This window comes from Lepidochelys olivacea (assembly GCF_965140295.1).
Source record: "Lepidochelys olivacea isolate rLepOli2 genome assembly, chromosome: 1".
In the NCBI taxonomy this organism is placed as follows: Eukaryota; Metazoa; Chordata; order Testudines; family Cheloniidae; genus Lepidochelys; species Lepidochelys olivacea.
Genome location: NC_140411.1, coordinates 28,682,262 through 28,695,841, shown reverse-complemented (window position 1 = coordinate 28,695,841; position 13,580 = coordinate 28,682,262). Strand labels below are relative to the sequence as shown.

The 13,580-nt window shown below is 38.7% G+C and overlaps 1 protein-coding gene across 1 annotated transcript in view; it reads right to left on the bottom strand.

The window, feature by feature from the left end:
• DEUP1 (deuterosome assembly protein 1) overlaps positions 1–13,580 on the bottom strand; it is an 85,421-nt gene that overhangs the window by 47,045 nt on the left and 24,796 nt on the right. The window contains exons 4-7 of the mRNA XM_084622048.1: positions 13,273–13,368; positions 6,759–6,893; positions 4,668–4,781; positions 1,099–1,311 (exon numbers count right to left, since the gene is read on the bottom strand). Of these exons, the coding sequence (XP_084478174.1) occupies positions 1,099–1,311; positions 4,668–4,781; positions 6,759–6,893; positions 13,273–13,368 (558 nt within the window). The remainder of the gene's footprint in view (positions 1–1,098; positions 1,312–4,667; positions 4,782–6,758; positions 6,894–13,272; positions 13,369–13,580) is intronic.

Below are 13,580 nucleotides of genomic sequence, written 5' to 3'. Positions count from 1 at the left end.
TTAAGCAGAAGTTTACGTGAAAATACAAATAATTTGCATACATGCAAATACTTTAATTAGACATTTGCAAATAATTTGCATAAATGTCACACATGCTTGAGTCCCGATGATCCTGACATATTTCCTGAAATGGAGGGAGACCTCCCAGGAGAAGAGGGTGAGAGGATGCTTGAGGGAAATAAGTAAAGACTCTCAAGAATAAAGCAAATAAATACTAAATACTACATTAAATTAAACAAAACACTACAACTAACTGAAAGTTAGAGGCAAGCTTGACCAGCTCTAACGTGGGCATGCTAAATACTCTGAGGCCTAGGTGATTGAGAAGAAACTGAAGGCAGTTTGCCCACACAGCCCTACATAGCTGGCATTACTACCAAAAATCACACTGAACTGGAGCACCCATAGGGACCCTAGTCAAAGAAGAACTAAAAAAGATACCAGTAAGACTGCCTTCCGAGGATACCCTCCCAAGTTCTGGCATGGAAGGCAAGCTGAGGGAAAGAAGGGTATATCGCAGATGGGGTTGCAGTATACAGCACTGCAGAGATTCTGGACAGCACTATAACCCACAAAACCAGGGGATAGGCTACCGCAACTTTGACAGGCCTCAAGGGTGGTGGCCAACCCCCTAATGGCAGGTTGTGCTACCAGCTCTGCCTATAACAAAATATATTACCATACATTTTTTCTAGATACTTAGATACAATTTCATAGCATCTTGTGCACTACTCCACATAAGCCAGACAAACAAAATTCATGAAAGCTATTGATACACGAGATACAGTGAATGAAGCTGGGTTTCTCTGGTGAAGTGTGAGGTGTCAAGTGTGAGGTATAAAACAGACAAAAATAAAATAAATGACAGTATTGCATATCAAAAACATTTTTGTTTTCTCTTGTGTGTCATTCAAAAGATGGTACATCTGGCAGCACATTATGGTTTTGTAAATAAAGTACTCTACATAATAATCCTCCATACAAGCATTCCTAAGGAATTTTGAAAATGTATTCCTCAGTAATTAATGCTTCAACATTAATTCCTTTAGCTTTATTCCACTGTACTTATAGAGAAGAAATACTGTTACTAGTCATTACCTGGCACTGTGTTTGGTACACTGTTAGTTCCTGTTGCAGTTTTAGATTTTCCTCTTGTAACTTATTCCTGTTTATTGCTATTTCATTCACAGTTGACTTTAATTTTTCAATAATGAATTCATCCCTCTCAATTTTGGATTGGCTGGAGGTAGCTGCGTCTTCCTGTTTCTGGTTCTTATTGCTGATTTGAAATCGATAATTCTGTGTCTGTTTCTATAAAACAAGGCAATACTTTCAGTGAAATTCAAAAATTATATTTCATCCCTTTGGTCCAGTCCACTACCAATAAAATCAATAGTGGTCTTTTCATTAACTACAGTGGGAGTTGGATAGAGCACCACGAGAGGCTGGTGCATGCTGGAGGATTTCCTTGCTGCTTCTCCAAAGGACAAGGGATGTTTCACTCTTGTCTTTATTGGGCCTCAAATCCCTTGCCCTCAATGGAAGAATGTGGTAGAAACTCTGAAAATTTAAGTTTGCAGAATTTCTCAAAGAGTTTTCCCTTCTTGTGCTTATTTCCCTAGAAGGGAAAGATACAGACCTAATGTGAATGTAATGATATATTTGGACCAAATAGCTACAGAAAAATAATTAGTTGAGGGCAATTTTGCCCTCCAATACACTAACCTCAATAAGAGTTGTGTATGTGCATTTGAGGGCAGAAATTTGCCCTTGACTTTTAAGCTAACACCACACAATCCACATATAAAAAACCCAGTTAGTTACACAGTAACTGTGCTTCTCTGAGACGATTGCCCACTTGGATCCACTCAACTGGGGAATAATTGTACCTTCAGAATCTTCTAGAAAGCACTGTTACACAGGGATCTGAGTTGAAGGTATAATGCAGGAGAAAGAGCCAGAATTTATCAATGTACATTGCCAAAGAGCCACAGTAATACATCAGCAGCCCTCCATCAGCTCCCTCTCAACAGTGCCTCCCGCCTACTGGCAGCCCCGCTGATCAGTGCCTCCCCATCCCTCCCAATCAGCTGTTCTGTGGAGTGCAGGAGGCTCTGGGGGGAGGAGTGAGGGCACAGCAGGCTCAGGGGAGGGGGTGGGAAGGGGTGGAGTGGGGGCAGGGCCTGTGGCAAAGCCAGGGGTTAAGCAGTGAGCACACACCCGCCCCCCCCCCCAGCACAGTGGAAAGTTGGCGCCTGTAGCTCCAGCCCCGGAGTCAATGCCTATACAAGGAGCTGCATATTAACTTCTGAACAGCCGTATGTGCTCTGGAGCCACAGACTGGCCACCCCTGGTATAATGGGATTGGCCTCCAACCATCCTGTAGTCCCTTTTACTAATTAAGGAATCCTTGAACTGAAAGTTAGGGAAGGTGGGCAGTGTTTATGGATCCACAGTCACCTTGGAAAATCAGTTACTATGGTAACCACTTTCACTGTTTCAAGAATTGACCATGTGGACCCCTACTCCTGGAAGATTAACAAGCAGCAGTAATTATCCAGAAGATGGGTCTGAATTAGCTGAAAAATGACAGTAGGACTGCTCCTTCAAATTGGGCATCAGGTCTAGAGCTCACTTGAAAGAGTAATGCTGCATAAAAAAGTGTACAGAGCTACAAGTAGCATATTTCGTTGATGGAGGCAGTGAGAAGGCATGCTGTAGACTGTCTTAGGCCCTATTTTGTGTGTTCTGATATCTTTTGGTGACTTAACACCCTTCTAAACTGAGATAAACTGACCCAAGGTTTTATCCTCATGTTACACAAAGTGCTAGATCAACCAAAGTATTTAGGCATCTATCTGCCTGTGGCCATATTCAATACCAGCATGCCTTCTTATGGGATAGACTGGTGCAGCAGTGACTCTGCCTCTGTTTCTCTCAGGGCCTTCAGCTGATCTATCCAGCTTCCAATACCTTCCAGGTGATTTAGCCCTCCAGTTAGGTCACATAGCAGTTCCACCCCTCCCAGGGTACCCAAAGTTCAAAATAAATGCAAAGAAATATAAACTATTTCCTTCTCTCTGGAAAGCCCTGAGAGGGAACAGTCCACCCCAGATCTTGGCCCCAGCCAGGCTTCTCCACAAGACTGATAGCCTGGAGTCAATATCCTGCATGGCATGGAACCTATCATTATGCAAGAAGGCTTTTATAGTTGTATAATCTATCAAGATTCCAAAAAATCTACTCTTTGTGCTAGGATTAAAGTAAATAAAAAAATAAAAAATTGACTGACCAAGTAACTATATAAACAAAACAGTAACCCCCAAAGCCAATGAGGAGAGAACAGAGGACACCTTGCTGAACCTTTGGTGGTCAAGACGACTGGAAGGTGTGCCAAGCCACTTCAACCGTTATAATCCCAGATATCAGTGCAAGGAGAGAAGGATGAGCGGATACATCAAACATTACTTTCTAGAAGATTTTTGAGTTTGAATTCTGGGGCTGCACTGTTCTCATGAATGGGGATCAATATAGACAATTACTGAATGAACACTAATAGTTTGCACTACTCACATTGCAAGTTTTCTTGCAGTACGGATCATCCTAATGAACTGTATATTAATAAATAGCATAGAAGAGATGCCACCTAGACAAGAACCTGAAGAAGATCCTCTATGCATCATGATTTTTTAAAGTAAAACTGAGTATACATTATTTTCCCATATTTATCTATTCCAAATATTGTAATACTCACCTTGGTACATACTCACAATGTACAAGAAAAACTTAAATAAAAACTACTCCAAGTATCAAGTATTAGTTGTTTCAGAGAGGTTTCTCCTGGATTTACAGCAATTTGTGCACATTAATTCTTCTTTAGAGTCACGGTAAATTTAGCAGTGTTTTAGAGAGACAAGATGAGTGAGGTAATATCTTTTATTGGACCAACTTCTGTTGGTGATAGAGACAAGCTTTTGAGCTTACATAGAGCTCTTCTTTAGGTCTGGAAAAGTTACTCAGAGGGTCACAGCTAAATACAAGGTGGAATAGATCGTTTAGCATAAAGAGTTAACATGTAAGAGACCATTCAAGGTAAAGTGGGCAGTTAACATTTCTGCAGTCATTGAACAAAGAAGGCTAGTGGGTTATAGATTGTTGTAATGAGCCATATATCCAGTGTCTTTATTGAGTCCATGATTTTTAGTGTCTATCAAAGTTATGAATTTAAAATCCCAGGCTCATCTTTTTAAAGTGACAAAGATTCCTTTGAGGATGAGGACTGAGAGGTCAGATACAAAGTGATTGTTTTCTGAAAAGTGTTCACCCAGGGGCAATATGGTGCTTTTGTCTTTTACCATTTTTCTGTGTGAGTTAATTTGAGAACATAATCTCATTTCACCCACATAGTTGTTATTCGGGCACTTAGTGCACTGGATGAGATATACTATGTTGTGATAGGCATATACAGGACCTTTTTCACCAAGAAATTAGTCCAATAAAATATATTACCTTATCTACCTTGTTTCTGTAATACCCTGAGACCAACACAGCTACAACACCACTGCAAACAGTGTTTTAGAAACATTTTAGCATTAATTAAAACAGCTCTTTAGCTGAGCTCATGATTCAATTAATATTTTTCTAAAGCAGGAAGGCAGGAATTATACCTGAAATAAATTACACTTCTCAGACAATAATTTTCGTTGCGCATCTAAAGAAATGAGATGGTTTTGATATAGTGTCTCCTTCTGATCCCATTCTTTTGATTTTGCTTTAAATTCCTGAAAAAAAGCAACACAAGGTCATTAAGCCTTGAAATCATTTTTCTCCAAGTTGCACTAGCGCACTCTTCATAATGAACACTCAGATTTTTTTATAGCTTTAAGAAAAGTCACTTGTGTAATTAATATATATTTATTATTAATAATGAGGGACAATCAAATCTGTGGAAAGAAAATAAGTCAGCAAATGTAAAAAAAGGTTTTTCATTTTTTTGCAAGAAGAGAAAATTCCAGCACTTGAAAAAGCTGTTATTCTGAGCAAGCGGAATAACATGCACAATAATTGAAGTAAAATGTTAGAAACATTTTTTAAGTTTCATATATCTTCAGTTATTGTAGACCTTAGAGGCCCGATTCACCACTGTGTTACTCCAGTTTTATACAGTGTAATTCTTTTGATTTCAATGGAGTTACACGAGTAAAAATAGGAATAATGCAGCAGTAAGTCAGGCTCTTGGTGTTCAGATGAACAATTTCAGTGCTGGAATTTTTATATTTTTTCTTAAGAATGTGGGAGGGCAGCTAAGGAGGAAACATTTCCTCTCTTGCCGCTCATTCTGGTAATGTTTTTTTTGAGATTTTTTAAGGGATAGGAGGAATTCCTGCCTTGAGTCCACAGAATTTAAACCCAAACCTGATTAGCAATTTCTGTTATTTTCATATTTCTGTAACAGAGCTGAGTGTATTTTAGTTAGTTGTTTAAAGGTTTTAGAATTTAAATATTCATAACTAGACTTTGAAGATTATACCTAATAAAATAATTAGTAGTACTCCATAGCCATTGTAGATTGTTGCTTTTTCAGCTAAAGAATCAAAGTAACAATGCATTGACTTACACACAAAAAAACACCCTAAAATATCTTTAAAACCCAGACTAGAAACTTCATTTTTCCAAATGGAAATGTAGGGTCCAGAGACCTAGATGAATTTGTGCAGTTTTCTTAACTCAGTGTAATTTATGAATTTTGAACAATCAGATTATTTTTGCTGCATCTATGCCCTATGAAGCTGATTGATCCATAATTTTTCTATACTTTTACTACTGTCTGTTTCTGAAATATAAGCAAATATAAACAACTTTTATTTCTTCACAACATCAGATACAATGCATATTCATCTGACTACAAAGTGAGGACTACAGGTTCAAGGCACTAGTAAAGTATTGCTGAGCTTGAGTAGATTTTCAATACAGTAATTATTTTCTTAAAACTAGACTCTGCTGAACACATTCCAAGCATTCATTTTTTATACTGCATAATTTACTAACTGGTAACACTGTGTTGCATTATATTCATGTTCAAACCTTGGATAAGGTCATTCTCAGATTAGCAGGTTGTGAGAGTGTCATGAAAGATATATATTTAGCCCTAGGTAGATGCATAAACCATGCATTACTCTTGTAGTAACAACTGTTAGCCACTCTGGTGGGCTCCAAGTGACAGATTTTATAATAGTGTGGGCTTTGCCATGTGGAAGAGATAGCCACACTTCTACTGGAGGGCTGGTAATGTGCCCTATCAGGCAGGAACAATCCTCTGTGGTGGGAGGAGTTAATCCTATGCGCTGTGTTATGCAAGAAGTCAGACTAGATAATCAGATTGGTCCCTTCTAGTCTTGAAATCTATTACAACTAATTAATAATGACCATAACATGAAAAGCCTAGAACATCCCCCTGAATGCAAAAATTTTCCTGAACCATTGCCTTATTGAATAATACGTCTTTCATAGATCAGGGACAGAGTAATTGTTTATTTCAAATTTAAATTTATGAGCTGGCTGATCTATATTAACAGGGCTATAAACAGCGTTAATAAAATTAATGCCTCTGAAGAACAGAAAACACTGTCAACACACGGCTCTTTCCATATTTTATTCAGAACACTGTACATGCTTATGTGATTTACAGCCTGAAACTGTAAACCAAGTATGAATCCTGAAGATGAACTAGGTCTACTATAATAGCAAAACATACTTACTTCCAATTTCTGGTTTAAATTGCTCAGTTCAAATGGAGTTTCCAGATTTTCTGCACATATTTCTTTACTGTGAACCCTATCTTGTTTTATCTGGTGTAACTGTAGTTTTTCATAGCTTTGTGTCAGTTTACAAAACTAAAAATTAAAGGAGATATGAATATTAAGAATATGTGTCTTCTATCTCAGATAATCTTTTATTTAAGTCATAATTGGTAAATACAGTGAAGTTTAAACATTCTAATTAGTGAATCTCTGTAACAAAGCACCAGTTACTAAAACTAAATTATTAAAGATGAACAAGACTAAGCTTTCATATAACCCTGAGTGTTTATTAACTGCCCAGTTAAACACAGATTTACTTCACAGTTGTTGTTTTTTTATTGAAATTTTGTATGGCACTTTTATTTTTAACCATGTAAAGTAAATTCTTGTACTGTATTTATATGAATTGTTTTACATTTGTTTAGTGCCATCTTGTGTTGACAATTTTTAAAAGTACTTCAGTAACCAGAATAAAGGATTAACTGGTTTATATTCACTTATTCATGAAGACCTTTAGCAGTTTAAGGTGTTAAAATTAAGCATTTAAATGTTAAAACTGTTGATATATTGGTCCCATTACCTTGGGATCATCAGGTACCAAATAATACCAAATATAACTCTGCATTACTGATACCTATAATGAAGGGATGGCTCTGGAGCCATGGAAAGAATAGGGAGATAGCAAACAGGAGGACAAAGAACAACTCAGGTGCTGGGTACAAGATGGAAGAAGGTAAGCTAAGCAGCAGAAGACATTGGTGACAGAATAGAGGTGACAGAATAGAGGGAGGGAATCAGGCAGTAGCAGGAGGATTCTCGGAGGGGTTGAGGTGGAAGTAACTGGGCCATACTTAAAATGGCCATTATCACCATATTTGCCAATATTTTACAATTTTTACCAAGGACACTTCTCCAAATAATCTGGAAGTGTAGTAGCTGCCAGCCCCTCAGCCACCAGAGTTTTGTGTTTACATTCAGTGAATTTTAGCCCTGAGTTAATGTTAATCTTAATTCGCAGGGCCTCAGGATTAACACCCTATATTATTATGATAGATTATTTTTCAGCACTCAGAAGTATGCTAGGCCCCATGCAGAATAAAAGTCATGTCTCAGCCCTGAAGAATTCACATTATAGGTTTAGGTATGACACACAAGAGAGGATAGTAAACAGAGGAGGGGAGGGGAACAAAATGAGGTCAGAAAAGGATTACACTAATCAGATCATGTGGTTACTTATTTTAGCCATGTATATAAACTGATACATCTGGGGTAGGGAGGCTTTATACTCATCTTCTTCAGGACAGAATTGCGCTTTTAGGTGGGATCTGAATGAGGAAAGAGTGAGTGGTAGCTTAGTGAATCAGAATTTGAAGGATGTTCCATGTAAAGAGATGCATGAAAGAAGGCAAAGAAGCAAAAGAAGGAAACTGTAATGAACGGGGCATCAAGTATGGCATGTCTGGCAGAACAAAGGAAGTTGCAGAAAGCAAAAGGGGCAGGTGGCAACTGAAGCCAGGAGATGTATGGCTTTGCAAGCCAGAACAAGAAGTTTGCACTTCATACATGTAGAGCAAAAAGAAATCAGTGAGAAGATTCAAAAAGGGGTTGAAATGGTCTGAGTGCTGGATAATAAAGACAATCTTGGCAAGCTAAGACCCAAGACCAGAGAGAAAGAAATTAATTTGACTGTTGTTAAGATGGATAGGAATGGTCAGATTTTTTTTAGATTTTTTAAAAATATTATGAAGGGAACAGGTAGGATTTGCTCATGGCCTGGATGTGCAGAAGAAAGAAATACACTCAAGGGCAGAACTATCATGAAAGATTACATTAATTATTCATTATTCATTAATTATTAGTATTTCTTATTTATTATTATGAGGAAGTTCTATGGCCTATTTTATATAGGAGGTCATACTACACAATGGTCCCCTCTGGCCTTGGAATCTATGAATCTATGACTGCCAAGTTGTGACAGAGTCTCAGTAACAGAGAGGATGGTGAAGTTGTTAGCAGAAACAGAAAATGATGGCAGTGGAGAGCATTTGGAGAAAAAGTTAGATCATGTTTAACTTGAGATGATGGCAAGCCATCCAAGATACGACAGCGATAACAGGAAACGTGACAATGTAAGGGAGGATTTAGATCTGATGTCATTTATGGATTATTTAATTGTACCAAAATCCACCCCACAACTAGTGCTAAAAAACCCAATTACTTACTGGTACAGTAACTATTGTTCGAGATGTGTCGTGCACATACATAGTGTAAGTGCGCTCAGTGCACTGGAGCCAAAGACTTCTGCCAGCATAATCACCAGGCAGCATTTGCTCTCCTCGTGCTCAGAGTGATGGCATAAAAGGGGTGTGACTGCAGCTTCCCTCTCTGTTCCTTTACACCACTGCCTATCTAATATCCAGAATAGTGGGGAAGGCAGAAGGGTTGAAGAATGTATATGTGCACAATACATCTTGAAGAACAAAAGTTACTGTTCAGGTAAATAACTGTTCTTCCTCCTACGTGATTGTGCACATATACAATCCACTGTACATAACGAGGTAGCGCTGGCCACACTGATGGCCACTTGGAGTGATGTTCAGGCAGTGACATGTCCTTCAGAGATCATGGCCAAGAACTGTTTTTTGTATTCTTCAGGCAATTTTGTCCCCCAATTGGAAACTGCTCACCAATTAATAAAGGTATATTTCAACCACAGTGCCTGATAATTCAACATCCTCATCTGAAGGAGCATAGTGATATAGGCCGATTGATAGTGCCAGAAAGGCACTACAGAGGATAAGTTTAAAAGATTGGATTTAAAGTGGCCCTAGGATGAGACTGCTTTGAACACTCATTGGCTACCATAACCACAAGGGATTCTAGGACAGAGTGGGTGAAGAAATAATCAAATTACTGCTGGGGAACCTGATAACACTTGTCCACGTGTTTAGGTATAGGCAGGACAGAGGCCAGCAACTTCCAGAGGTTCTTCGCAGGTTCCAGAAAGGCTTCATTAATGGGATGGGCAACCCATTTTGTGGTAGGTGTTTATAAGATATCAAAAAACTTGTGTAGGTGGTCTTGCACAAGCTCTGCCTGCAATCCTAGAGATGTGGCCATGAGGTCCTGAAACACTTTATAGCCCTCCATTGGGAGTAGGGTGGGGAAGGGGGTGATGTCAACTGCGGGGTGATGGCATTATGCATGGAAGAAGATGAAGTATGGTGATGGGAACATCTAGGTGTTCTTCTCTTGCACCTTTTTCTGTGGGCTTCAGCAAAGAAGGGGACTGAGGGATGGTAGGAGGATCCTGCCTTGAAGTTTCCAAAAAGGAAGAATGCAATCATCTCCTACACTGAGACTCCAGCAGTGGTCTAGACACTCTTGGGGCAGTCCAAGATGCGCAATAAAGCCAAGGGGGGATTCCACTCTTTGAACTGCCTATGAAGGTGATGGGCATAATACAAGGACTTCCTTCTAAAAATGCCAATCTTGCCCCTTGATTCTGGCATGACTAGAGTGTGAACTAAAAGGAGACCTGAAAGACTGTGGAAGAAATACAGGTCTATCATGGTCCAAATTTGAAGAGAAGGTATAACTCTCCTTAGTGAATGGATGAGCGTTCCACTTGGCATTCGTGGAAGTCTCAATACCAGCAAAACCTGGTGCTGTCCTAAAGGTACTGACATAGAGGATGTATATGACGGAGCTGGTGGAAGCAGGCAAAATGGCCGGAAGACAAAAGAATAGGTCAGTCTCAGTGGTGCTGACAGTGCCTTCGTTGAGGGTTGTGATGAAGAAGCCAGTGGAAATGAGGAATATGTGACTGTAAATGATGCTGGTGGCACCGACCTGGTGGAGACTGTAAAGAAAGGTAAGAGGCAAGTGTTCTGCTGCAGGTACTGGGGGTACTGGACCCAACAGTGCTGGAAACAAATATGTTTTTGATAACAGTGAAGACTGCAAGCTCAATGGCACCAGTGGAAACAGAGTTGACAGTGCTGGTAAGTGTCAGTATTTGTGACCTGACCTTGATGTGGCACTGGAGGACTCATGTGGGGTGAAGAGTGAAACTTCAACCACCTCTCAGATAAAGAAGAAAGTTTAAAAAGTTTTACGGAGGCCACCGGAGAAAAAGAAGAGCAGCATTTTTCAGCAGACTTGGGCTTAGACTCTGGGGCAGCTGGAAAGGTGCTCCTTGTGGCCGAGCTGTTAGTTCTCTTGTGATCAGGGTCACGCACTGCAGAGGAAAGCATTATTTCTTTTATAAGATGGACTTTGAGGTGGAAATCCCTGTTTATTCATCCTCATTGGAAAGGGGGTACAGATAGGACATTTGTCCCTCACATGCCTCTCACCCAGGCAAATTAGGCAGCTTTTGTGCCTATCTGTAACAAAAATCACGGCCCAGCATGTGGCACATTGTTTGAATCTTGGGGATTTGTTCCTTCTAAATTCCTAAATGAAAGGACTCTATCTAATAAACTAAATTATATTAAGGCTAACTATAACCAGAACCTTGTACAATTAGAGAAATCTCTGACTAGTGGCTGGTTAACTGAAGCTGAAGAGCAATGGGGAGCTCCAATTCTTGCTACAGATGGTAAGAAGGACCTGAGAAAGATGTGGTGGCCATGCCCCTTTTATGCCATTGGCTTTGAGCATGAGAAAAGCAGGGCAGTATAAGTCACTTGGTGGTAATGGTGGCAAAAGTCTCCGACTCTAGTGCACTGGACTTAGGCTTATATACTGTGGAATATATATGTTCAGAATCATTCAAAGGAAAACTAGAGTTCTTTTTTTTTCATGGTCTAATGCTTAACTTCTCAGTAACCACACCAAGATGTAAATCTTGTATCTATATTTACAATGCAGGGAAACACTGTAAGTTACAAAAACAGCTTTTGTTTCATAACTGTTTTCTTAAATTACTGAAAGTGGTAGTTAGATGACAACCAAAACATTCTCAGCTTATTTACAAAGCTGTTTGTTTGTCAAGTCAATTTCTCCAACCAAATATAGGCAAACACAGATAAAAGAGAAGACTGAGGAAGGGAAATGAAAGTTTAAAAAAGAACAGATGCTCCTTTTTATGGTCTCGTGATATGTACGTGAGGAATATTGTCACCATCAGGTCAAAATTATAGTTCTTTACTTGGCCATGCCAAGTTCGAGGTCCATCTCAGGTTTGACTGGAAGGCTGATTTGGTGAAGAGGTCTGGTTGTTGAACAAACTATGTCTACATTACAGAGCTTATGCAGGCACAGGCCCCTCGTGTAGATGCAGTATGCGCTCTGACAGGAGGAGTTTTTCTGCTGGTGTAAGAACACCACCTCCCCAAATAACATTATCTATGCCAACAAAAGCACTCTTCTGTTGGCATAGTTGTATCTACACTGGAGGTTTTATCAGCAAAGCTATGGCTCTTTTCACACCGCTGACTGACATAGCTATGCTGGTATAGGTTTTAAGTATAGCCCAAGCCTTTGTTTCTTTCCCTTTCCCAGTAGCAGAAAACATTGAAGACACCATCAGATAAGAAAGAAAAGACCAAATCTAGGACTGTCTACTCTACGCTGTTAAATCTGAGAAACACTATGGACTGAAGTTCAGTAAACCTGACACCCATTAGACTCATAGCTAAGAGTGGAAAATAGAGAATAACAGAGAAAAAGGACAGATATGGAGCAAACAAAATAATCAAAAAGCAAAAATGAATCCAACCTGATGCCTCTTCCCTCTGGTTTTTATACCTCCTCTCATGGAATACTACCAATTTGTTCATAGCTGGAGCTATGAATCTGAAAGCTGTTTCCAGAGCTTTTCAGTAGCCTTCATAACACAAATAAACTTAACTTAAAAACAAGACAACCTAGAGTAATCTAAAACATTTCAACATACAGACATATCTCAAATCAAGATTCCCTGTGTGCATCAGCTTCTAATGATCATAACCCTGATTAGGTGATTATAGCCCTTCAAGATACCTAGTCCATAGTTCACAGGTCTTACATCTGACAGAGGCTCTCTCCATGTCCTTTGATCACATTGTCACAATAAGTCCAGTATGGAGAAGTAGATTCAGAGTTCTCCTTATAGAAATGATAATTGAACCCATGAAAGTGGATATGGTCACCCAAAGTTAAAAAGTGTGACAAATTACCATTCACAAATCCCTGAAGACACATCTATTAAATTATACATTAGAAACATTTTTTAGAAAATAGTTAAGGATAAAATTTTTAAATGTAGATAACACAAATTGAATGAGTACAAAAATACTTCATATTTATCAAACCAAATTCTCAACACAAAGTAAGTCTTTAAATAATTCTAAAGAAATATTACCTGATATGATTAGAAATGGAAATATAAAGTGATAAAGTAAGTTTAGAAAACTATTCAAAATCTACTAAACTAACCAGAAAATATTGAACCACTGTAAAATACTGAATCTGACTTTTTCCTTACTTGAGACTTCAGTGCTTGAAGTTGAGCTTCGAAATCCTGAGCCATCTCATATTTAGTCTTCTGCAAGCTGTCTAACTTCTGTCGAAGTATCCCTACCTACATTTAGAATAAACATTCAGTTTTACTTTTTCCAAATAATTCCTAAGAGGCTAATATTTAACATAGACAAAATTGTAAATAGGACTGGTGCACCAAAGGTAAATATTTTTATTGTACTTATTTTAACAAGTTATTAAAAAGTAAAATTAGATACCACAAAACTAAATTGCTTAAGTTTGACATTTTGTACCGAAAAAGTCCATTGCATA